Source organism: Aristolochia californica, unplaced genomic scaffold (assembly GCF_029961685.1).
Source record: "Aristolochia californica isolate CCGP_79_NKW_82.1479 unplaced genomic scaffold, dmAriCali1.0.hap1 SCAF_1, whole genome shotgun sequence".
Lineage (NCBI taxonomy): Eukaryota > Viridiplantae > Streptophyta > Magnoliopsida > Piperales > Aristolochiaceae > Aristolochia > Aristolochia californica.
Genome location: NW_027181770.1, coordinates 53672074 through 53699242, shown reverse-complemented (window position 1 = coordinate 53699242; position 27169 = coordinate 53672074). Strand labels below are relative to the sequence as shown.

The 27169-nt window shown below is 37.2% G+C and overlaps 1 protein-coding gene across 3 annotated transcripts; it reads right to left on the bottom strand.

The window, feature by feature from the left end:
- Window positions 1-12: 12 nt before the first annotated feature.
- On the bottom strand, window positions 13-26767 carry LOC137951102 (protein SCAR3-like). Of its 3 annotated transcripts, none has more exons than XM_068797695.1 (9): window positions 26386-26767; window positions 16831-16994; window positions 5123-5246; window positions 4913-5045; window positions 3467-3540; window positions 837-3345; window positions 659-760; window positions 307-414; window positions 13-232 (listed from the first exon to the last, which is right to left on the bottom strand). In XM_068797695.1, the coding sequence occupies exons 1-9, from the start codon at window positions 26538-26540 to the stop codon at window positions 182-184; spliced, it is 3420 nt and encodes a 1139-aa protein (XP_068653796.1). In that variant the 5' UTR covers window positions 26541-26767; the 3' UTR covers window positions 13-181. The 3 variants fall into 3 exon arrangements, with proteins under 3 accessions (XP_068653796.1, XP_068653806.1, XP_068653814.1); XM_068797705.1 differs by having other exon boundaries at window positions 659-748; XM_068797713.1 differs by lacking the exon at window positions 16831-16994 and having other exon boundaries at window positions 26386-26426.
- Window positions 26768-27169: the final 402 nt, after the last annotated feature.

The following is a 27169-nucleotide window of genomic DNA, read 5'->3' as shown; positions in this document are numbered from 1 at the left end:
GGAAGAAGAAACTTGAAAAAAACAAAATACAAAAAAAAAGCACTACAAAAATAATTACACAAGAGTTGAGATTATACACAGATATACACACTCGAATCTGACTTCAGGGATTGGCATCCTCGAGCCAGAAATTTTGAGACAGCAAAAGCTCACCGTGTACTAATGTGACTCGGTGAGAACCTCAACTGTCACTCCAGTTGTCATCGTCAGCTCCCTCATCACTACCCACAGCCTGCAAACCAGAAACTTATAACAAGATTTGATTTAAATGAGGAAATAATTCAGTAAATAGATGGAAAAACTAACCTGGCGGATTGCATTTGCCTTCTCCAAAATTGCAGTCACATTAGTGTTCGTGATGGGACTTGGGTTGATGTTGGGCCTTGCGGTTATGGTTGGTCTCAAGTTAAATGACTGCAGATAAATCACAGGAAAGTGGATGCAAATCAGCATTGCCACAAGCTTACCGTTCTTAAAAGTAATTCTTGAATATTGAATTGACTTGTTCATGTCCTCAGTATCCCCGCTACCCACATGCACAACTTTATCATGTTACAAAAGGCAGACGACGAACATACTAAAAGATCACACATGCGACAAAGATTCGACCCTGAAATAACAGAGACAAAGTGTGTTCTTTGCATTTATCTTGACAAACCTTAGTTCTTATTTGATGCAAAAAGTCTTCCCTTTCGTTGACATCTTTCCCATTTGAAACTTGACCACGTTCCTTTCTTCCATTTACATTCTGGAAATCAAGCTGCATACAATGATTCATCATAAAGTGCACCAGATTCAACAGACATAAGGTAGAAAAATGAAGTAAACATGGCTACCTTGCTCTTGTTGAGGAATGGTGTGGTTCCTTCAGTATAAGGTGGCATAGCTGTCAAAGTTTTTGACTGCTTCTGAGGGATGGACATCATAACTTGTTGATCAGATGGATGCTCACCAGTTTCAGAGCTAGTAGCTTTCTCGGAAAATGACGTGGCACCTTCAGAAGGGAGCAATTTATTAATAAGGACTTTTGGACGCTCAATTTGCTGATCATTTGGCTGGGTGTTGGTTTCCAGTGTATTATTTGATCTATCATCCAAGTTCAATTTTGTTTTCCTCCACTGCAATGGAGGAAGTGGAGGTGGAGGAGGAAGCTCAATTGGACATATGAATGCAGTATCTAAAGTATCTTTGACGTTTGAACCATCTCCGGCAAGCTGACACATCAAACTACTCACAGCATCAAAACCCGAAAAACCCCATGAAGCAACTGTTCCAGCAGACTTCATTCCATTTTCAGCATTCAAATTGCTAACCTCACAAGCCTGGCAGGTGGAAGGATTTCTCTCTTCATCAGGGCCCAAAGTGCTTGTAATAGATGAACTTGATGATACTCTACGTAAAGCATCATATAACTCATGGTCCCCATTTCCATTCATTTCTCCAGATTCCCAATGCTCAGAATTTGAATCTGAATGAGGGCTACGAGGATCATCAGATAGATATGGAGATGATCTGCAAAACATATCATCATCAGATACAAATCCAGTATCCTGAAGCCGATTTGAAGACTCTGGGAGAAGTTGAAATGATGGAAATATCACATCTTGAGAGCTTTCACGAAAGTGGGTTGCATCAGGGAACTCAAGTTTCAGTTTATTAGTCTCCCCATTCATGGGATGGAATGATATTCTCATGTGTTCCAAAGGTGGTGAATGTGATCCAAATTGGAACAAATCTGGAAGAAGACGATCTTTGAAAGTTGCTTCACATAAATCATTGTAAAATCCATTCGGTCTTTTATGTTGATCAACACTGTGAGGTCCCTCCGGAAATTTCATTGGCTTATTGTCCTCAACATTACATGGCTCAGTTGTACTATGCACAGGCACAGATGCTTTCCTCCAAGAAGCACTTCTCAGAAATCGAGAGGTGAGGCTCGACATACTAGATGAAGTTTCCACATTATTTTGATCAAGTTCTCCAGCTGCACTCTTATTATTGGAGATGCCACTAGGACTTGATTCTTCGCATTTCTTGGAATTGGTTTCTGAATAACCAGTTACAGAGAATTGAGAATTCTGCTTTTGAACATTTGAAACACTGAAATCTGGAGGTTTTGATGGCTCAAGTCCCAAAAGTCCACCATTTGTCCAGATCTGAACAGGTAATATATCAGAAATACCAGGGGATTTATGCAACTGGGCCAAATGAGGTACAACCTTATTGTCCTTTGTGTCAGGAATTTTGGACCCAGTACATGGACCATTATCAAGAAATTCAAAACCATTTATTGGGAAAGTATCGAAGGGTTCTGACTTGCTAGACAAACCAGCATCTACGACATTATCTAAATTAGAACCTAAGCGAGTGGGATGAGGCTGCTCAATATGAGTGAGAATTTCTCCATGATGTGGGTATGAAGATTCTTGAAACCTTTCTTTCATTAAGGAAATATGTAATGGAGTTGGAGTTTCTCCATCAAAAGACTCTGATATTTGACCAGACTCTGATATTTGACTATCTATCCCACTTGCCTGGCTGGTTTGGTTTTGAATTCCTTGAGGACTTACATTGTGTTGTAGCTCAACTTCATGTTTGGTCTGACATTCAATGTCTGTTTCAATTTCAGAATCTATGGTGTTAAGGGCATCCATGTAGTTGTCAGTCTCACTTGTAACCTCATCAAAATGGTCTGCACAAGAAAGTGAATTTGGTGAATTTTCAAAATCGAACACTATTTCCTCATGGTGTGTGTTTTTTAAGCTCGTTGTCACCACCTCCAACTTTAATAGGCCAATGCTTGTGGGTGGACACTCTGAAGCAAGGCCTTGATCCTCAGGCATACTCTGCTCATTGCTAGGCTTCACAATTTCTATCTTTTCATCCCAGGCAACTGAAGTTGATCTTAGAGCACCTTGTTCTGACAATGACACATGAGGTGAATTCTGCCCATGATGTTCTTCATTTAGTTCATCAGGAGATGTGGAATGCTCATCAACAAATTTCACCCTTGGCTCAGCTGTATTCAGTTTACGATGTTCTTGTCCTTGGAGTCCCATAGAATAATCTGTACTACAAAGATGTCCGTCATTCTCCAGCCTGGTTTTTGAATCAAAAGATGTAGATTGACTTGCAACTGGAGAATCTGGTCTTATATTAAATAATTGTTCCTGAAGTCCTATAGATGAACTTGAACTCGTGTCATGTTCATGATAGCCCAAACTGGTTTTGGAACCATTAGTTGTGAATTCATGTGCGAGCTCAGATCTTGATCTCATTTTCAAAGTGGGGGTATTCTCTCCAGTTAACAGCTGCTCAGAGGTATGCAAAGGAATAAACTGGAGTCTGATCAAGCAGTAAGCAATTGTTAATTCCATAAACCATAATCAATGGACAAACATTTCTAATAAAGACATTGAAAATTAAACAGTAATAAAAGGCTAAGAGATGTTGAATAAGAAGTAACCTGTCACTGCTGTATCTTTGTGACATTGGAGAAGCCCGGTAGATGTATCCATTCTTGTGTCGCGATCCTTTTCTCTATTAGTAACAGGACAACTTATCAGTTACCACTATTTACTTCCCCACTCATAAGACACAGAAGATTAGTAAGTTTTAAATTCCAGAATTTACTCATGATTTATCAAAAATGATTTCTGCATCACTGTTCCAAATAATAACATCTAACCTCATAAAACCAACTCATCCAATTTAGAGTTAAGAACACATGAGAAATGCTTCAAATGAAAAAATCTGAAGAATACGAAGAGAGAAAGATACTAACAAAAGAGAGCCATTTCTAATTTGCAGATCATATGTGTTCCTTTCTTTCTTTTTCCTTATTTCCCTTTTTCCTTTCCTTTTCTGTTTAAGCATATAGATAAATTTTCTAACAAAATTTTCTACTTTGAAAACAATTATTCTTTTACCAGAATGATTGCATCATATGCCTCTCCTCAAATAACAGATTTTTTTTACGAAAGCTTTTATTGAAAAAAGGAGAGCGAATACAACAGGAGAGGAAGAAAACCCCAAGAGAGAAAGGAACAAAAGAAGGGCCTAAGTAGCCGAGGAATCTGCCATCATGTTAGCCAACCTAAGAGCATGGGACCAAAAGACCTCAAGGTTGTGGGATATGTCCATAGCTTTTGTCACCAAATTATCAAACCTCCAAGGAACCTCTACAGATTTCTCCATCTATCCAATGGCAATCCTAGAGTTCCCTTCAACAACAATAGGGCCAATAAAGTTAGTCTTTGAAACTTCTTGCCCTTGGAGTAGAGCCAAAATTTCAGCTTCAAGGGAATCTTTAACAACAATTGACTCCAGGTGGGCAAGGGGAGCATTTCCAAAGTTATCCTTGAAGACCTGCCCAACAACAGCTGAACCAGGATTACCAAGAGAACAACAGTAAAAGTTCAACTTGAAGGTACCCCCAGCTGAGAACAACCACTTTTAACCTCCTGTTTTTGTTATTTTCCTTTTCAGAAGAGCGCCAGGAGATTCAAATCACTTGACATGTTAGACCAGAAAATAATGGAATGCATGATGGCCTCAATCATTCCCACAACAAATTTTGAAGTGTTGGCAAAAGTGACACTTAGTCCTTGCTAGCCTGAAATTTTTATCAGACTATCACATTAAATCATTTTTTATCATTTTTGTTTTGCTACCATTAAATCATTATGTAACCATTTTACTTATCATCATTGTCATTGTTGTTGTTGTTATGACCACTATTACAGGTAATAGTTGTTGTCCTCTTTTTTTGTCTTTTTTCTCCAAAGTTGTAGTAGTTGTTGTTCTTATTATTACAGTCGCAGTAGTTCCTAAGATAATATGTTCAAGGAAGTTCTGAAATCTACCAAAACCCATTTTTTGGGGAGGCATACTGTAGTCTGTATGTATGTACCTTGTTGTTATGAGACTTCTTTTCTTTCTGAACTTTCTCTGCTTTCATCAATTCTGAGTTAGCAGATGCCTTTCCAAAAAAGGATGGGTCGGAATATCTCTTTAAACATGCACCAGTACCAGCAGGGTCAAACCTGAAACTTAACTCATATTACTTTTAATATTTAATAATTAATAAGAACCAAAGTTACCAATCAACTAGGAATCACACTTGTCAAGCAAGAACAGGCGTGGTGGGCCTCGACATTCCTCATATGAGTCCATGATGAATTGTGGTAAATCGCTTTGGCTAAAGTGATTCCTCTTAGTTCTAATATCTGCATGCCAGTCAGAACCTGCAAAGGAGTGATTTTTTATGGACAATGCGATATGGAACTGAACAATAAATCTTTGGAAGATTCAAAAAAGACAAATATAGTAACATCTATTAGAAAAAGTGCACTGAAGTTAGTGTGTTTAAAAAATCAACAGATAACTTACAAAAAGAGATAAAAACAACAGAGTGAAACTCTAGATAAAGAAAGTGATATGTTTCTGAGACTTTGAATATTCAATAATTTGTCATGAACAAAATTTCACAGATCGGATACTAAAGATAAATTTCTTCACTTCAAGAGATACTCTAGAAAAAAGGTGCAATCGAGTTTTGCTACAAAGTAAGTTGTTAAAGTTGGGTCCAAGTCCATCCCATAGTGACTGGCCGAAGTCAAAACCTTTTCCAAACTAATAGCCAGTTTTTTTCCTAACATTGAAATAAGTGGGTGCTAACAATCCTCTCACGTCCAGGCCTAAACAAATGACCATGGGCCAAAGACATGGACAACACAAATTGGGTAAAGATCAACAAAAGTACAAACTAGAGTCACCAGAATAGTCGCCTTGCTCTGATGTTATGTTAAAGTTGGGTCCAGGCTCATCCCAAAAAAGCTCACCAAAGTTTCGAGGTTTTTTTCCCAACTGTTAACCACAAAATTTTTCCTAGGGTTATCTCATGTGAGATCAATCCCACTCACATAAACAATTGTTTAGTCACAAAAGAGGGATCAGGAAAAAAGGTTGTCATTTACTTTCTCTATAACGTTAAAATGAAAAATGTTCAATTCAAGTGGTTTCCCTAGTTCACCATGAGGAAGTCGTAACTTTCATAGGCACTTCATAGTGCTAAGTTTAAGATTTGAATGCCATGGAAAGACTAAAGTACAATTCTAGACATGCCTGCATAAAGATTTAGGGTCTGCATTATCTTTGACTAGTAGAATACATATATTACTCTACATATAGATGTAGTCCCAAATTTAGGTAAAGAGTGTGGCACCTAACCATCAAATACAAAACAAGCGCAACATGATCAATGTGAAGAACTTGAAGAAGAATCTGAGAAGACAAGTTCTCATTTTGGGATAGGCCTTGGACCCAACTTAACATTCATAAAGTAAAACCAATAAGATCCCTTCATATTGCTGATGATATGACTTCTCAATCAAAAAACATTCAAAACTTTTTAGCCTTCATATTATACCACTAAGTGCAGGCAGTTAATATCCAAAACTTATTTAGGTCTTTTGTCTTTAGTTAACAGCCTCATTCATTTTTTTTTAATTTTAGCCGGTATGCCCACTAATTATTAAACGTGAAGGGAGATAGCTGCAATTTTAACAAGGCACATAAGTCAGGGCCAAAAGGGGAATTTTTAAGAAAAAAAAAGAAATTATTGGGTTTCTACCTGTGGTTAACACACTCATCTCTGTCAAAAACCAACAACAAACTATATTAATAGCCACCAAATTGACTATAAAATTGACCATCAGATTTGACAAAACAATCAACCAAAAAAGTAGAGACTAAGGTCATTGAAAGAGAAGTGGATCCTGCTCTCTGTTAAAATGTGGTATAAGGGGCAGTTTGGTCATTTCACATGATCTGTATATTTCAGTGACGGTACTATCATGTTCAGAATGTTTACATGTGTCTATAGTCCAGATTTTAGAGGTGTAGATGTGTAGTTATAAGGAGTTAAGAGTAAGAGGGGTATAAGTAATTGTCCCTTAACCTCACTTAGTGAATAAAGAGAATTAGGGGTCGCATTCAGAACCCCAACTAGAGCTTCTCTCACGCTCTCTTTAAGCACTCTTTTCTCCTCTTTGCTCTTATTCTCTTCTCTCAATCTCTGTTTCTTATTTCTTGACATGGTATCAGATCAGTAGGGTCCTGATGTCAAGCCTGTGAGAACCTCTCCTTTCTCCTTTGAACACAGCATCTTCTAAAAAAAGAGGATTTTGAGGTTTGATATTGATTAGGAGTCAAGGTTTGATTTTTTGGGTTCTTTTTCTGCCATAACCCTAAGGCTGATGGTTTTTTTTTTTTGTCTATTGAGCAATTTTATGTCTGATTAGAGCCCAAGAGGGTTTTTGACTCAGAGGATTATCCCATCTACCAGGTGCAGAGACTTAAGATTTGGTCTGGTGTCTTTGCGTCACCTCTTGGTAGGCTGACGTCAATCTATTTTGTGCCCAGTTTGGCAGTTTAAGGTTGGATTTATGTGAATTCCATGATTGTTGTATGCCATTGATGCATATGTGTGTATTTGATCAAACCCTGATTTGTGAAGCGGAGCCCACATAGTTTCTGCAGGGATATTGCTGTGGTAAAGTTTTTGGTGCATTATTTTGATAGTCGTTTGTGCTTATGGCTGATTTTTGGTGAAATAATCATCCCCTCAAGGGAATTTGGAGGCTCTAAACGCAAAGATACAATTCTGATTAGTATTAAAAGGCTAAATCGACAGAATTATCTCAGTAGGTTTAAGTCAATTCTTATCTACCTTAAGGCCAAACAGAAGTCAAAGTTCATTAGAGATGATCCACCAGTTTCTTTTAAAAATAACTGCGAAACAAAAGATAGCCAGGTCATGACCTAGTTACTCAACAGTATGATTGAAAATTGAGAAATCAGATTATGAACTATAAACTACCAAAGGAATCTGAGTATCTTTGGAAACATTATATGCACAGAATAGCAATCAATCTCAAGTATACGAGTTGTATCCTAAACTTTTTAGCCTTAAGCGAGGTGAAAGGATAATCATCGAATACTACAATGAATTACAAGGCATTCTATAGGAAATCAATGTCTCATCCTTTCACCATTGATGAAAAGAAGCTTCGAAAGCCATAGGGAACGATACATGTTGCTAAGTTCTTAGATTGATTGGGACTAGACTTTGATGCAATCAGGGCTTAGTTGCTTGCCTCAGATGACATCTCATCACTCTCTACTACCTTTAATAGAGTTATACATGCAGAGACAACAATTACATTCAAGGGAAGTAAAGAAGTTAAAGGTGTTAATGTAGATGCACTAAATACTCTTGGCTAGAATCTATTAGAGGTCGTAATGGAAATGCCAGAGGTAGAGATAGAGGCAGAGATGGTTCATGTAGAGGATGAGGCCGAAGGGAGGGCAAAAGAGACAGAAAAAGTATTCATTGTGGATGCACGAATCATTTTTTTAATAAGAGCTAGAGTAAGTTTGGTAAGCCCTCATGGGACAATTCCTTGGTTCAAGACAGCACCGAGTACTTTGCTAGATCTATGGTAGGTATTCTACCAAGTGCTTCTGATGAGTTGCAGCAGCTTGTCCAACATATTAACCTCAACTTCCTCCTCCTTAGCCTACATTTCCTATCGCTACCCTTGCCAGTTCAGGTATCTGCCTTACACATGCGCCCCATGTCTTCCTGGGTTACTCAGGAGCCTCCACTCATATGTCAGGTATGTCATCCTTATTAACTGATTTGAAAGTCTCCAATTATAAAATGTGTTACATTTGTTGATGGGTTAGGAGTGGTCAAAATTGCACCTTCCCGATTCATGTCACGACAATCTATATTGTTCGTTCCTAAGTTTCTACTTAATTTATTATCAATTAGTCAGCTTCAAAGTCTATGAATTGTTCAATGACTTTTTATTCTTCTCATTGTGTGTTTCAGGATCTCATGATGAGGAGGATGATTTGTTTCGCGTGTGAGAGAGGAGGCATATATCATCTGGAAGGCCACCCATAGCTGCCTTCACCTACCATTCATGTTGAGTTTCACCCTTCCAATGGCACTTACGGCTAGGACATCCTTCTCCTACAAAGTTGGTCCAACTATTTCCTACTTTTCCTTCAAGTTTGTCATTTAAGTGTGACTCGTGTCGATTGGGCAAGCATTATCGGACTACATTTCCTTTAATCCAAACAAAGAGTAGTAGTTTGTTTGAGATTGTTCATTCTAATGTATGGGGACCTTGACCTGTTTTTAGAATCTTTGGATATATAAGTATTTTGTTTCCTTCATTAATGATTTTAGTCTTGCAACTTGGGTGTATCTTCTACGAGAGAAATTAGAATTATTTGATGTATTTCAAAGATTTAATAACTAAATCAAGACCTAGTTTGATCTCTTTGTTTTTTTCATGCCAACAATCGTTTGGAATTTATGAATCAAAAGTTTGATGGTGGCATCATTCACTAGTCATTGTGTCTTCACTCCACAATAGAATGGAGTAGCTGAATGTAAAAATCGTTATCTTTTAGAAGTTGCACGCACAATACTTATTCATATATATGTTACCAAGTCCTATTGGGGTGATGCAGTGCTTATTGCATGTTTTCATTGTGTAAGGCTTACCTACTTTTGTTTGTTGTAGTAGGATTTTGGAGAAATATTTTAAGCTTTGTAGTTAATTAGAGTTTCATAGAATAGGCAAGTTTAAGTTGTTTCTTTTATATTTTCTTGTCAGTTTTTTTTTTCTAATTTTTATAGTTTTGCACTTAGAATAAGTTTCTGATTTTATCTTCTCTTTATGGTAGTTTCCCATTCTCTTTTATCTTTTTGATTTTTGATTGGTTAATACTACATACTTTTTGTCATGGCGGATGGTTTGAGCTCCAGACTTCTTCCACACCATCTATTTCATTACAAGGAATACAGGGGAAATCAGATGTATCTTGGAATCATTGTAGGTTAGTTGATAGGGAAGGAGACAAGGATAAAAAGATCCAATGCTTATATTGCTCTAAGACATTTAATGGTGGAGGAATAAATAGGATGAAGGCACATCTTAGTAATAAGGACAGATTGCTCCTAGTTGTAAGGTACCTCCTAGAGTGGAGTATCAAATCTCTAAAGCTTTAGATGAATTTGCAAAGGAAAAAAGAGAAAGAGATCATATTCATCTGAAGAAGATATAGTTGATTTGGATGCTGAGAATGAAAGGGAAGAACCTTCATGAGAGAGCACACAGTAATGTGGAAGAAAGACATTAAAGGCCAAACCACCTACGGGTAAAGGTGTCTTGAGTCATAACGTTTCCCACATACAACACCTTGGTCTCAACCTACTAATAAAAGTTTGAAGGCTGGTAAAGATACTATTGAAAATGCAATACTAGCTATCTTGAAATGGATATATGATGCTTGCATAACATTCAATGCCCTCAATTCCTCTTATTTCCAACTTACGATTGATATCATATGTTCCATCGGCCCAGCATTCAAGGGTCCTTCAATTCATGATGCACGAGGTAAATAATTGGACTTGACAGTTAGTGTGGTCAAAGATTATGTTTCCTCTTTTAAGGGTGATTGGGAAGAGACAAGATGCCCTATTATGGCAGATGGGTGGATAGATACTCGTAATAGAACATTGATAAACTTTCTTATTTATTGTCCATGGAGTATTGTTTTATTGAAATCAATAGATACATCTGAGGAGTCCAAACTGCAGAAACTTGTTTAATATCTTTAAGGATGTCATTAATTATGTTGGAACAGATAATGTTGTCCCAATTGTTATCGATCATGCAGCTAATTATGTAGCAGCAAGAAGGCTTTTAATGCAAGAGTTCCCAAAGCTACATAGGACCCTTTGTAGTGCTCATTGTGTAAATTTGATTCTTGAAGATTTTGCAAAAGAAATAGGAGAAGTGCAGCAAGTAGTTGGTGATTCAAAGACCATTATTAAATTTGTTTACAATCACACTTTTGTGCTGACTTTGATTAGACAGCTTAGTAGTGGTAGAGAGTTGATTCGTCTAGCAGATAGCTTAGTAATGGTACAGAGTTGATTCGTCTAGTAGACAATTTGCTACTAATTTTTTGACACTTTCAGCACTATTTCAAAATAAAAAATAAAAAATTTGACACTTCAGAGTCTCCAAAAAAAATAAAAAAATAGGAAGCTTTGATGTCAATGGTAATTATCAAGGTATGGACTGACAATACAATTAGCAAAATAAAGGCTCGAGTGGAAGTTTATCATGTGGTGTTAAACTCAGATGTTTGGTCGAAATGTACCTAGGACATGAATGTCACAAACTCTCTCGTCAAAGTGTCAAGGATGGTGGATGGTGAAGATAAACCTTCTATGAGTTACATATGATGAAGAGATGAGGAGAGTGAGGGAGACAAATCGGGCAGTGACAAAAGGGAGAAGAGAAGAGTATGACTCTTATATGAGGATTATTGATAGTCAGTGGGCAGCCAACTCAATCGGCCTCTCCATTCAGTAGGTTATTGGCTGAATCCAAGATTTTATTTCAGCCCCTTCTGTTGCTAGCCATCCTAGAGTAAATGTTGATCTTTTGGATGTCATTGAGAAGTTCTATTATGAAAATCCTAAAATTCAAGTGAAATTTGGTCAAGAACTACAAATGTATCAAGACGCACAAGGAGACTTTGGACTAGCAATGGCTATCAAGGCTCACAAAGACATGCTTCCATGTAAATTTCTTGAAACTTTTTCTCTTTATATGTTGATTGTTTCAGTATATTTTTTCATTTACTTGTTGTTTTCTTATTATTTTGTTGTTTACTTAAACATTTTACAGCTCAGTGGTGGAAAATTTTTGGTAATGCTGTTCCACTTTTACAAAAGATGGCTATTTGAGTTTTAAGTCAAACAAGTAGTGCATCTGGATGTGAACATAACTGGAGTACTTTCAAGCAGATCCATTCCAAGAAGAGGAGTAGATTGGAGCAAAAGAGTCTTAATGATCATGTATATTCACTACAATTTTCAGTTAAGGCAAGTAAAATCAAATATTTGTGTAAATTTATTTTTGTGAAGATTTGATTTAGTAACTTACACACGCAAATCATCCTTTTATTGTAGGGAAAACCTCAAAAGAAAAAGAAATTTTTTTATCCAATTTCTTTTGAGGATATGCATTTTATAGAAGATTGAGTTATAGACAATGATTCTTCCACCATTGCTGTTAGAGAAGTTGAACAATGGGTGAATGTGCGCCCACAATGTATTCAACCAAAGGTTGACAATGAAGGTATAAACTGTTTATTATTGCTAAAAATCAGTGTTGCTTTTTCTTACTTGCTATAACTAATGATTATCTTTGTGTGTTTGTAGAATCATTCAAAGAACAAGAAGAAGTGGCTCAAGAAGCATTTAATCTTGGCAAGGGAACTAGTGAAAATGAATTGTTTGAAGATGATGCTGAGGATGTTTCGAAGATGATGTTTTGGATGTTGGAAATTATTTTTAAGATGTTTGGAGATATGTTCTTTATGATGAAAATAATGTTTAAACTTTGAATATGGTGATGATGACGTTTAGGATGGAGCAATAATAATGATGTGTGGAGTTGTTTAAACTTTAAACTACTTTCAATTTTGGACAATTTGATTTCATGTAAACTTTTGACTTATGCTACTTGGCTCTTTTGAATTTGATTAGAATGGATCATGAATCTTAAATTTTGTTGATTGTTGTCCTATAATTTGAATTTGTGATAATATAAATGGAATCAATGATGATACATTAATAGTTGTGATTTTGTGATGGTCATTAGTTTTAAATTGTTATTGGGTTAATGTATTTCTTACTTGATTTCTTACTTGCTATAACTAATGATTATCTTTGTGTGTTTGTAAGATCATTCAAAGAACAAGAACAAGTGGCTCAAGAAGCATTTAATCTTGGCAAGGGAACTAGTGGGAATGAATTGTTTGACGATGATGCTTAGGATGTTTCAGAGATGATGTTTAAGATGTTGGAAATTATTTTTAAGATTTTTGGAGATATGTTGTTTATGATGAAAATGATGTTTAAACTTTGAATATGGTGATGATGACGTTTAGGATGGAGCAATAGGAATGGTGTTTGGAGTTGTTTAAACTTTAAACTACTTTCAATTTTGGACAATTTGATTTTGTGTAAACTTTTGACTTATGCTACTTAGCTCTTTTGAATTTGATTAGAATGGATTATGAATCTTAAATTTTCTTGATTGTTGTGCTATAATTTGAAGTTGTGATTATATAAATGGAATCAATGATGATACATTGATAGTTGTGGTTTTGTGATGGTCATTAGTTTTAAATTGTTATTGGGTTAATGTGTTTCTTACTTGATTTCTCTAAGGATGTGGAGAATGACTCCATAGGTTGTCGACTTATATTTTTAGGTATTGAATCCAGGTTCTATTCTGTATACATTTTGTTATGTTTTTATGTTTAAAAATTTTTAGAATATTTAATATTTTTTTAGAATTTAATGTATACTTTAAATATTTTTACATATTTTAATATTTTTTAAACATAAAAATATGAGATCTGCACCATTCGACAGGCTGTCAACCGGTCCGACCCAGACACAGTCACCTAACCAGGTCGGCAACCATGTTAGTTTATATCATTGGTTTTAGGAAAGTACTCTATTATGGTACTTTCTAAAAGTCAGCCTGTTTCTACTTGTATTAGTTTTCTAGTTTGTTATTAGTTTTCTAGTTTGTTATTAAGTCCTAGTTAGGAGAGTTTTATTTAAGAAAGTGTTTGGTTTGTAATTTCCTTTATTATTAGTCGATTTAGGAAAGTCATAATCATTGTTGGTGGTTTCTGCTTCAATTATTTGATGAAATTCTTTTTAAGCAAGTGGTTTTTAATTTTAGCAAGTCAAGTTCAATCTAATTAGGAAGTCTAGTTCTAGGAAAATTCTACCAAAGTGATGTAGCCTATTTTGGCAAAGCAAGGTAGTTTAAGAGTCTGTCTGTAAATTGGGAGGTATGACGTAACTTTCATATGTTTTCAAGATTCAATTTTTTATATTTGGTTGCTCAAAGAACCATTGCTTCTTTTTCCTTTTGTTTGCTGAGAATACTTGCTGTGTAGTTTTTCTCTTTAGTGCTAGCTACTGCTAGTTACAAAACAGCACTTGAATATTCAATTTCTCCCCTTAGAACTTGAAAACCAGGAATGTTCAAGAGTTGAAAAAAAGGGGGTTACGTTACCAATATACCAGCATTCTCTATCAAGTTTATTTCAGTGATTTGATGGTCTTATTTGGTATCAAAGCTAGTGTACAATCAAGGCCAGTGCCAAGACTCTAGATCCTAAAAAATAGCATGGACAGTATGCCAGAATCAGATTTTGAGGAGTTTACGGTGGACATCACAAGCAAATTCAAGCAGCTCATGAAGCAATTGTCACATTACACTACAAGTACTGCTACGAATATGGAGTTAGCAATATGGGACTTGAGGATTATGAAGAAGGTAAAAATTTCTTGTTTCAGGGTAGGAAATTCTTGGTTGGGTTACCAATATTCTAGCCTTCTCAATCAACTTTATTTTGGTGATTCGGCGGCACTACACCCCCAAGAAATAATGGCAAGAGTCTAGCATCAAGAAGAAGAAAGTTCTCTAATGAAAGAAGCGAAAACCAAGCCGCATTCTTGAAGGGAAGACATTATAAACTCAGTGATCACAGTGCATGAACTTATAGACCACTGTAAAAAGAGGGAAGCAAGGGGTAGTGTTAAAACTAGCATTTGACATAGTATATTGGTGGTTCCTTGACTTCCTATGGATTTAAAGAAAGGTGAAGGATGTGGCTTTGAAGGTGTATAAACTTGGTTTCGTACTCATTTCTCATTAGAGGTACAACAAAAGGATTTTTCAAGAACTCAAGGGGATGGAAGCAGGAGGACCCTCTCTCCTGCTACTCTTTAATGTGCTGGGAGAAGCAATTGTATTCTCCATTTCGGACAGGTAAAGAAAATGTGACGATTTCAGAATTTGGTCCTACAGACCCAGAGCTCAGAATTCCTTCTTGCCATTTGCAAATGATACCAACATCCTATGTGAGAGGCAGGAAGACCAGGTCCCCATCTTTGAGATCATCTCAAGGCGAAGGGTAAACTAGATATGTCCAGCCTATATGGGAAAAATCTTGAACCACGGAGAGTGAAAACAATGGCTGATATCCTGTCTTACAAAGTCATAAATCTTCCTTCTATCTTGGCCTACAACTCTGCAAGAGTAGAGCTATCAAGCAACTAGGGATCCCCTTAATTGAACAATTGGAAAAAAGACTGATAACTTTGTAACGGCAGCTACTCACGCTTGCAGGCAATGCAACACTTATTAAGCCAACCCCCGCACACTTACCCAGTTATTTACTATCCTTAATTCCTTGGCCAACAAGCACAGTCTCAGAGCTTGAAGCAATTCAAAGAAAATTTTAGAAGTGGAGAACTCTAGACTGGTTCAAATACCTTTTAGTGAAAAAGAATCACGTATGATCAAGAGGCTAAAAACATGAATCAATGTTCTAAGCCAAATGGCTATGGAATTTCGCTGCGGAGAAATAATGCAATAGGGAGAAGAGAGATGTAAAGGAGTAACTTAATCATGCCATTTTCAATTGCTCCATCACCACGTACGTGTTGGGGGTAATTCTAAGCTAGTTTGCCATCCAATGCCATTCCTAGCTTCATCCAAGTATGAGAAAAAGACCATGGAAGATAGCAAAAAGAAGCAGTGCCTTGGAGTCTATGGCAATAAAACAAACAAAAAAAGTTTCCCCACTTACCTAGTTTACTGGGCCATGTGGTTGAAATGAATAATCACTCCATTCTCCTTTGGACCTGTCCACTCCAGCAAATGCGCCCTTCCCCCGCTTCATAATAAGATATCACTATTAGTCCATTATAAGTAATCAAATCCTACACCCCCACCCCCTCCACATGGCAGCCCCACATGAACGATGGTCGAAGAAAAATTTTGATGGTTTTCTATAGGAAAACCAATCCCGCAGAAATCCAAAAGAGTATTAGAAACCACTGCAGTGTTGTCCTTCTCATTTTCTCTAAGACTCTTGGACAATGTTACAAGCAAAAGCACATACTCTTCTTGTTAAGTTGTGGAGCCTAATTAACACCTTACGCTGAGTTGGTCGCGGTAACGTCGTCGTGGGGGTTGGAAGGAGGGTGCGGGGGCAGAGCTATTAGGGTTTTTAATAATCTTAATCCGAGGGGCATCTCGAGTTGCAGCCCGAGAGGTTCGAGAGAAACACCTGTAAGTGTGTGATTTCTCTTGTAAACTATTTCAACTTCATAGTAGATTACTACAGCAGTAGAAGATAGGACGTGGTCTCCCCTTGAGGCGAACCTATATAAATCTTGTTGTGCTTTTCCGTGCTTGTTTTCCCCTTCTTCAGAGTTTATTATTATTGTTCTCGTTAGTTTAGGATTAGGGCATCTAATTCCTAACACTTCTCAATGGTGTAAGGCATTTTCCTAAAGTTTCTAGGATCCTTTGATCCTAGAAGGTGATTCAGTAAATGTCATCACTTGGATGGTCAAGAAATCAGCACCACCCAAGTGACCAGGTTACCTATTTGATGAATTTTCAGACATCATCTCAACATGGACTATCAAACTGAAGAGATGTAAGTTGCAGAGCCAATGGCTTATTAGATCAGCCAGCAAAAGTTGAGCTATCCTGAAGGCAGCTTGCTGTGGGCATTACCCTTCCATTCTACAGCAGTGGTGAAATTTTCCCTATATATTATGTGCAAGGAAATACTGGCCTCATAAGATCAAAACATACCAACATTCTCAAAAAAATTAATAAAACACACCTGCAGTGTAAGCAAAATGTATATGACTTCTTTGGGCTGAAATTGCTTGTTCAAGAGGAGGAAGTGCTGCTTCAATGTTTTGTACACGGATGATCATTTTATGGCTTCTATCAGCTGTAGCTGTTGCTTGTTCATGCAACTCATGAAAAACTTCTGAAGCAAACCTGCAGCGGAAACCACAAAGTTGCTTTATCTATTGTACTACAACTGTAACAGCTTACTCTACGTAGCATGCATCTTTCCGGACAAGATACTTACACAAGCGAGAATTTTTGCAAGCTGGCAGTTTTCCAGTAAATATTGACATAGAAATGGGTAGTATCAGATATACTAAAGGCACTAGCTGATAATGAAACAACCTCCCTTAGTAGCAGTTATAATGATGACTGCCGACATACAAACTTAGAGTCTCCTAGTGCTTTCATATTGATCTATATGAGACATCTTACTATGGTTTGGGACTACATATCTGAAGATTATGTCAAACCAAAAACAGATCATTAACATATAATTCATATAGAGCTAAGATGTTAAGTAGGGTAAATAGCAAACTAGGAGGAAAATAATCACTCATGCCCATCGTTGAGAAACTGGCAATTGGAATCAAATCGGATAACCGCTACTCTCCAACTCGGATCAGTAACTCAGATGAGTTTTCTCAGTGTTGACTCAATGCATGTATATTAGTATATAGACATTAAATAAATAGATATGTATTTATATGTATGTATATATATTATAAAATGAATTTATATAAGACTATGTAGCAACTATGTAAATAATGTTAATTACGGGGAAAAAAACTATGTACATAATGTTATTCTTTGACAAATATTCTTTAATTGGTAAGCCTTTCAAAAGAGCAAACAGTCTTTAAACTTGATTTCAACATGTCATGTCCAAACAATGAGTTTATCATGCAAAATTTTAAAATGTAAAGGGTATCTAATTGATACTATTGTAATTTCTTAAATACAATTTAAATAACATATAATGAGTTAGTAAATTTACTTCTTTATGTTATTTTAACTAGCAAAGAGACATGGATTGATACACGGAAATCTTTTTAAAAGTGACTTATGAAAATTGAAAAGGTGGAATAGTCACACTTAGATTAGTGAGTACAAAGATCTTGAGTTTGTTAGTTGGTAAAGAGGTTTCCTAAGTTGGCTAGTCATTTTGGGATAGGGCCTTTGACCCAATTTAACATGGTATCAGAGCAGGTACTCATATGTGGGCCTACACCTAAAAACTATCTACTTGTAGACCCACAAAAGAGGGCCTACACCTAAAAACTATCCACTTGTAGAGCCACAAAAGAGGGCCTACACCTAAACTGCCTACTCCTAAATTATCCACTTGTAGAGCCACAAAAAGATGGTCTACACGTGAGGGTAAGTGTTAAGGAATAGTGTTCCACAGATTAGTGAGTACAAAGATCTTGAGTTTATTAGTTGGTAAAGAGATTTCCTAAGTTGGCTAGTCATTTTGGGATAGGGCCTTCGACCCAATTTAACAAGATTGTAGGTGCCAAATGTTCAATGGGACATATCGAGTCTAGATTACAATTAGTTCCCTATCACAATGGTAGTATGAAATTTAAAAAAATAATAGTGTGAAATAGATTAGGTTTTAGAAACCCCTCGTCTCTAGTTTTAACTTAATCAATGGTAAAATTTATAATAATGTCTCTACTTCCCTTAAACCCAAAGAGTCCAGTTTCTAAGGAAAACATTTTCCTGGAGAATAAAAAAAACTAAACAAACACAAAACTATAGCTTCTATCACTCTCCCACAAGCTGCAGCTCATAGCTTCAGCTTGTTAAATTATAAATTGTAAATTTATAAATAGGGGAGAGGGACCTCCAAACTCTAATGTCCCCAACACTTTTCTCCTGCAAAATTTCATGGCATCACAGACGCAACAAACTTAGATGGTTAAAAAAAAAAGATGATCGAAAAGAAGAAAGGGATTAAGAAGATGAGAAAGAAAAAAAAAAAGAAATAAGCAAAAAAAGATAATCAATTTCAAGTGTCAAAAGTGGAAATCGCTAAAGCTTTCGTGTTTCTCTTTCTCTTCGTGTTAAAATATAAGTTCAGGGGTATTTTGGTCATTTTGTAAATTTTCACTTAAAACCTGATTATAAAGAAGCACGAAGGGCCTTTCCGGCTTGGATTCCAAGGCAACAAAGCTGCCCATCTTCCAGAAATCTTTTTCCTCTTCTATTTTCTCCCCAAATCACCTATTTTTCATGGTATTAGAGCAGTAACGCAATTCTTGGGTAAGTTTCTTTCGATTTTGTGGATCTTCTGTCCATTTTCAGCAATCTTCTTGAAGATTTTCCCCAGATTTCTGGACTGGTAGGTTAAAAATTCCATTTTTTTCCCTTTTTCTGCCTATCTTAGCCTATTGGCTAATGACTACTACTTCTATTTGATTGAATGTTAGGATTTAGAAGTGTTTGATGATCCCAATTTGAGGAAATTTCTCAAATCTACATGCGTCATCAACCTAATGTTTGCGTCATCATCCATATAGCCTACGTCATCCTGATTTCTTGCAATTAGATCATTCTTTCATCTATTTATGGTCTCAATTGCTGGAATTGAACACTATTGGTTCTAAATTGAATGAATTGGGTACTGCATTGCCCTAATTGAATTCGGTGTAAGGCCCACTTGACTACGCAAACATAAAAATTTGGGGAAAGTGCTTCCCTTTGGTTAATTGATGCTCTAGTGTACTTAATTGTGGTGTTTGGTGATATTTAATGGTTGATTATAGCACACGGATTGCTGTCCAAAGAATTGCTGAGAGCTCAGATGTGAAATTCTCTCAGTCTATTCATATAACTACGATCCGGTTGAACTGATCGAATTATGTAAACTGGTCTAGATTAGTTTTGATGTATTTGAGAGCCAGAAGAATTGCAAAATATATAAATGATGATCCCCCGGTACCTGTTACTGAAGATTGGGTGATAGAAGATAATTTAGTAATGATCTGGTTGGTCAACAGTATGGAATATAGATTTTGAGTTGCAGTGTTGTTAAGGCAATGTGGACTACATTGGCTTCCATTTTGTCTCAAGAAAGTAATTTGTCAAGGGTCTACAAGTTATATGTGAAGTTCTTTAATATGAAGCATAGAGTTAGATCAGTGATAGATTACTTCACTGAGCTGAGGGGAGTACTACAAGAGATTAGTACATTCCATCCTTTTACTACGAATGTCTTCAATGTTCTTAACAAAGAAAATCAGATTCAAGTAGCCCGATTTTTGGATGGTTTAGGGCATGAGTATGATGCTATTAGAGCTCAATTGTTGGTCAATGAGGATGTGACCACTCTTGAACAAGCCTTTAACAGAGTTCTTCGAGCTGAAGGTGCAATTGTAAATAAGAATGAGTCAAGTGGAACCCTCACAGAAGCAACTGCTCTTAACCTTCAATCTTCTATTGGTAAGCCTGATGGTCAGTTTCATGGTGGTAATAATAGAGGTAGACGTGTTCATGGTGGTAATAATAGGTCGCTCTTACACAACCCATGGTCGTGGCCGAAATGATCGGGGGGATCAGAAATGTGTTTATTGTGGTAGGACTAATCATATTTCTGAGAAATGTTGGGACAAATTTGGTAAACCTACTTGGGCCAACTCTATAGTCAAGGATAAGGACGCCTCTTGACACACTAGATCCTATGAGGAAATTCGGCAATTATTACAGTGACTGGGTCAACTGATTACGTTATCTACTGCTTCTCAGACTATCAAGACTCCTCCTTCTTCCTCAGCGAGTGCCATGATGGCTAGTACAGGTATGAATGCACTGAATGTGTCTTATTCCCCCTTTTGGATCATTGATTCAAGAGCCTCTACACACATGTCAGGTATGCCCTCTCTATTTCAGTCCATTATTCCATCTCATTCGTATCGTCGAGTTACTTTAGCCGATGGATCCACCTCTCCCATTCAAGGGGAGGGTATAGTTCACACTACTCCACAAATATCGTCAGATTCCGTTTTATTTGTACCAAAGTTTTTAGTTAATCTCTTGTTTGTGAGTCATATAACTAAATCCTTAAACTCCTGGACTTTCAGACGAAGAGGATGATTGGTTCAGGACATGAGAAGAGAGGGCTCTACATGCTGGATGATGTATCCGTTTCTTGAGCTGTAGCTATCACTACTGCAGATTCTTCTTACTTGTGGGATCTGCGCTTGGGACATCCCTCACCAACTAAGTTACGTCAGTCTTTTCCTTCTCTGCCAATCGATATTTCATTTGATTGCGAATCTTGTCAGCTGGGAAAGCATCATCGCTCCAGTTTCCCAGTTAGTTCTAGTCAAAGCACCAAATTGCTTGAATTAGTTCACTCTAATGTATGGGGTCCATGTCGGATTCCTAGTCCATTTGGTTTTAAGTATTTTGTGTCGTTCATTGAAGATTTCAGTAGAGTCATTTGGGTGTATCTCCTACGAGAGAAGTCCGAAGTATTTGATGTATTCCTCAATTTTTTCAATGAAATAAAAAATCAATTTGGCGCATCTGTGCATGTACACCATACTGGCAATGGTTTGGAATATTTTAACCATAAATTTTCAGTATTTTGTGTTTCTCATGGTATTACCCATCAATCATCCTGCCCTTATTCACTACAACAAAATAGGGTGGTTGAACATAAAAATAGACATCTCCTTGAGGTTACAAAGACACTACTACTGCATATGGACGTTCCTAAATCTTTTTAGGGAGATACGGTTTTAACTTCATGCTACTTGGTTAATCGTATGCCCTCATCTATTTTGAGTGGTCAAGTTCTTCTTCAGGTTTTAAAACCCAATTATAAATTGTTGGGTGCGGTTCCTCGTATTTTTGGATGTACCTGTTTTGTTCATATGTTTGGAACTTCGGTCGATGAATTGTCACCTCGGTCTGTCAAATGTAGTTTTTTTGGATATTCTCGTTGACAAAAAGGGCACAAATGTTATGATCCTATTCGACGTAAAACATATGTGTCAGCCGATGTGACCTTCGTTGAAACATACTCCATATTTTTCATCATCTATTGAGCTTCTTGTATCACCTAAATCTCCTTCAGACAGTCCTGTTCCTATTGCAGTTTTGGATATACCAACGTCATCGAGTTTTTCATTGTCTCTTCGTGTTTACAGTTGTCGCTCTTGTACTCCTATAGTGCCTCTAGCAGTTACTTCTACAGAGCTCTCTTCTCATGATCCATCAGCTTCCTGATTGCATGCACCTGTACTTTTGCAGTGCCTCCAACAGTTACCTCTACAGAGCTATCTTCTCATGATCCACTAGCTTCCTCATTGCTTGCAGATCCTGTTGTCTCTGATTTGGATTTGCCGATTAGTCTACAAAAAGGTAAACGATCTTGTACTTCTCATCCGGTATCCAAATATGTGTCTCTTGATTTTTTGTCCCCATCCTTCAAGTCCTTGTTATGTCATTGTCTACTTCCCATATACCTCGTTCAGTGCAAGAAGCCTTATGCTCTCCAGAATGGAAACAAGCTATGGATGATGAGATGAGTGTTTTGGTATCTCGAGGAACATGGCATCTATGTGATCCACCTGCAGGAGCAACTGTTGTGGGGTGTCGTTGGGTTTATACTATCAAATATAATGTTGTTGGCTCTATTGAATGGTACAAAGCTCGACTGGTAGCGAAAGGGTATACGCAGACTTTTGAAGTTGATGTCTTTGAGGCATTCTCTCTTGTGGTCCGACTTACTTCGATACATATCTTAATATTTGTGGTTGTTAATTAAGGGTCGGCCTCTCCTTCAACTCGATGTGAAGAATGTCTTTCTATATGGTGATCTACATGAGGAAGTGTATATAGAGCAACCTACCGGATATGTTGCTCAGGGGGAGACAGAAAAGGTGTGTAAGCTATAGAAGGCTATTTATGGACTTAAATAGAGTCCACGGGCCTGGTTTGATAAATTTAGTGATGTGGTACTACAATTTAGGTTCTATAGGAGTCATTGTGATTATTCTATGTTTCTACTTAAAAGGAAGACTGGTATGGTGGTTTTGGTTGTCTATGTAGATGACATTGTGTTATCTGGTGATGATCTTGACGGTATTACAGAAGTTAAACAATATATGGCCACACATGTTCAGACAAAAGATTTGGGCTCTCTCAAGTACTTCCTTGGCATTGAAGTTGCTCGTAACAAGCAAGGAATTGTTTTTTCTCAGAGAAAATATATATTGGATATGTTACAGGAGTAAGGTTTATTAGGTGTTAAACCCATAGACACCCTCATGGAAGTTAATCATAATCTACATGACATCCAGGGTTCTACACTCAAGGATAAAACTCAATACTGATGGTTAGTAGGTAAACTGATCTATGCTACAGTTACCAGGCCGAATATCTCATTTGTTGTGGAAGTTGTGAGCCAGTTCATGGAAAATCCTCAAAAAGTCCATCTAGAAGTTGCTCACAGGATTTTGAAGTACTTGAAGGGTGCACCTGGAAAAGGTCTTCTGTATACTCAGAATGGGAAAATTGATGTACTTGGGTATTCTGATGCCAATTATGTTGGGTGTAAGATGGATAGACGTTTTACATTAAACTATTGTTGTTTTGTTGGAGGCAACCTGGTAAGTTGGAAAAGTAAGAAACAGACAATTGTGGCTAGGTCCAGTGCAGAAGCCGAGTATCGAGCAATGGCTCATACAATTAGTGAACTTATGTGGATTAAGTTTATGCTTTTTGAGTTTGGTTTTACATTACCTGACCCTAAGGTTATGAATTGTGATCCAAACAACCATTTTTATTGCTAACAACCTTGTATTCCATGAGAGAACAAAACATATAGAGGTTGACTGGCACTTCATTAGAGATGCAGTTATGCAGGGGAAGGTGGTAACTCCTTATGTAAAGTCTTCAAACCAATCGGGAGATATATTTACCAAGCCATTGAGGAGACGTGAACATGTATCCTTTAATGACAAGTTGGGATTGTTTGATATCTACTCTCCAACTTGAGGAGGTGTTAAAATACAAGTTCAGGGGTATTTTGGTCCTTTTGTAAATTTTCACTTAAATCCTAAATATAAAGAAGCAGGAAGGGTCTTTTTGGCTGGGATTCCAAGGCAGCAAAGCTGCCCCTCTTCCAGAAATCTTTTTCCTCGTCTATTTTCTCCCCAAATCACCTATTTTTTCAGTATCGTTTCGTTCTCTATTAGTTTTACACATGGTCTAATAGCTTATCTGCCATGTTCGGCCGTATTTTTATCTATTTATGTCATTAAGTACTTGCTCCAGTCTAACCTAGGCACTAAACTTTGTTAGTAAATTTTCAGTCATTCTTTCAATAAATTACTCTCGGCAAGCTAGTAACAATATTCTTGGAAAAGGGTGTAGTTTCAGAACTCTTGGTTCATCATTTTCTATCAAATCTCTTGTTGTCTTTGGTGATCAAAAAATGAAAAGAAGGACTCTCATCGGAAAAAGGTAGGAACTATTGGTCAAATAAACAAGAAAAATTGAAGTTAATACATTTATAGGATTTCAAATACAAAGTAGTGAAACAATCCCTGAGTAAGAAAAACTTGAATCGGATTGTGTGGGAACAATTTCAAACACATATAATCTTTCAAGCGTAGATAAACTAAAATGTTAGAACTCAAACACAGCCACCATTACCTAATGGCAGCATAAAACTACTCACTCAAGGATGACAATAGAAAGCCAACTAAAGGACAATAGAAGGCTGTTAAAACTTAGGATTCCATGATGTATAATCAAAGTAGAAGATGATTAAGGGGTGAGAAGAAAAAGAAGAGTTGTGGAGAGAAGGTCTAGGAGGAGAAAAAGAAGAGTAACGAATTTGGAGAAGGAGAAAGAGGCTGGAGAACTAGGGTTGTGGTATTATCCTAACCCTCCCCCTAAAGCTTTATTTATAGATGCTAAAAGTATCAATATTAGAAGTATACCCTTCACCCTAGTAAGAGTGAAGAAGAGACAAAAATCATAAATTAATTACATCAATGACACCCTAATTACATCATATCTCCAAATAAAGGCAATAGACCAAGTAACAATAGCAATAGGAAACCACCCACTGTTAAGGGAAACAGTAGAAAAATGGGTAATTCAAGCCACAACCACTTAACGGCAGCAAAAAATCAGTCACTCAAGGTCAGCAGAAGAAAGCCCACTGAAGGAAAACCATAGGAAACCACACAATTTACTTGAAAATGATGAGATTTGATTAAAACAAAATACAAAAAGAAGTGGAGAGAAAGCTTTAACCCCCAGGGGGAATAGAGTCCCCTACAAAGATGCAATATCTGGAAACACAAGACTTTGCAAGACTATTAGCCTAGTGATAGCCAAGTGGGGGAACCACCTACTTTCAAGGGAAGAAAAAAATTGCCAACTTGTAAGGGGAACACTAGGAAACCGTCCACTTTTAAGGACAGCAATAGGAAACCACCTACTTATGGGTAGCAAGAAACCACCCACCTAAGAGCAACAGAAAACAACCCATTTAAAGGAATCAGAAAAACCACCCACTTGAGGACAACAGACAACAACTACCCAGTTAAGGGCAGTAGTAAATCATCGGGGATGAAATCACCCACATACTCCCACCATAAATATTATTGCAGTAAAAGGTCATATCATCCAAGAGCATAGCAAAATTGAATCAAAACCTCTGCTTTTGTATCTAAATCCACCTCCACCGTATCAAAGTGGTGGTAGATGAATCAATCCCATTCCCGGGAAAGGGAGCTAAGTAGAATGAGATCAGCAAAGAAAGTGATTGTTGGAGCACTTTTATCTTTTCCTGCTCATGGTAAGCATATCAACTCCTTTGTTTTAAGTAATAGTTAGAATTTCAATGAATTGAAAAGAGTATGAAAGCTGGGAATATTCATTGGGAGCTTCGACGAATTTGCTAAGCACTTTACATGGAAGATTAGATCATACCAAATTTTTCTATCTTTAAAAAAGATAATCATCCTCCATGGAGACCTGGACTCAAAAGAGTAAAAACAGGAAAATGTAGAAGCGCTGGAGGCCTTATTGGTGAAGCTGTCAGCTGATTTTATTCTTACCTTGATGCCTCAGGTCAAAGTAGCACCATAAGCTATTATAGGAAGAAGAAGTTCATGTGTTTTTAAGAAGAAGAACATTGTCATTACTGAAAGAAAAAAAAAAAACATTAGGTGGCGCAATCGATGTTGACTTGTGTCCTTGAGACCACAATCAAGCATGAATCATTCACTTGAGACATCCTGCTGTACAAACACCAGATCGATGATGCAATTTATGAAGAAGCCAAATTGGCAGGAACTAATCATGCAATTTGGAAGAAACTTCAACACATTAGCACTAGCTACCACATAACATGTAAATGAAACGACTCGTTTTAAATTCAAATCCAGCTGCTGAACTCTAATAAGAGAAGCCTGAGCATTATTATGGCACACAATTTAACATTCTAGAGCAGTGGGACGAAATTAGGACACTCAGAAAGAAGAAAGAAATTTCTGGGAAAACGACTCACTCGGCTAGATCGCCTAACTGGCGCAAGATTCCAACCAGTCCAGAAACCGCGACTCCATCCAGAATCGCCTTGGGATCGTCTTTGTTGACGGATCGGTAGAGGTCAGGGTCTCCCAAACCAAACTCGTTCCGCACATTGAACTGGATCAAAGGCATTTCGGTAGTTTTCCGTTTACGAGATACAGCTGAAATCACGGAAACAAAAGTGTTCCAGAATGAAGTGGCGAGGGCAGAGGATATCCGAGCAGAGTTTTCATGGCGGAAATGATATTGTTTGAGAAAGGGAGGTGGTGAAGGGAGAGTGATTAGGTGGCGTGAAAGCAGCGGGTTAACTGCCGCATGCTAACAGCAGCACTCGGATCGAAAACATTGCCAACCTTGCAAGCGATTCCTCGTCCTGGTCGTGACATCAGTACCGACCTGCCGGGAAAGAATTTAAATTACATAAATTTCCATGTTATCATTAAAAAATGACTCTTGTGTCACTACTCACCAGACATCTATCCGGAGAAGAGACAGGTGAGCGACTACCCTTTCTGGAACTCAGATAGTGTGCTTTTTATTAAATTAAGACAGGTGTAAATTCAAAGATCTTTGCTGCCTTGTTTTCTGGAGAGCGCATCTTTTTAAAGAGGAGAAGAATCCCACTCTGGGAGGAGACAGTTGACCTCGCCCACTCTCACAAAATCAAGAACTCGACAAAGCATCTGATTCCAAGCCGGAAAACTATTTATTTTTAATGGCGTGGGACCCACATAAAAATAATATAATTTTTTATTTTTTAT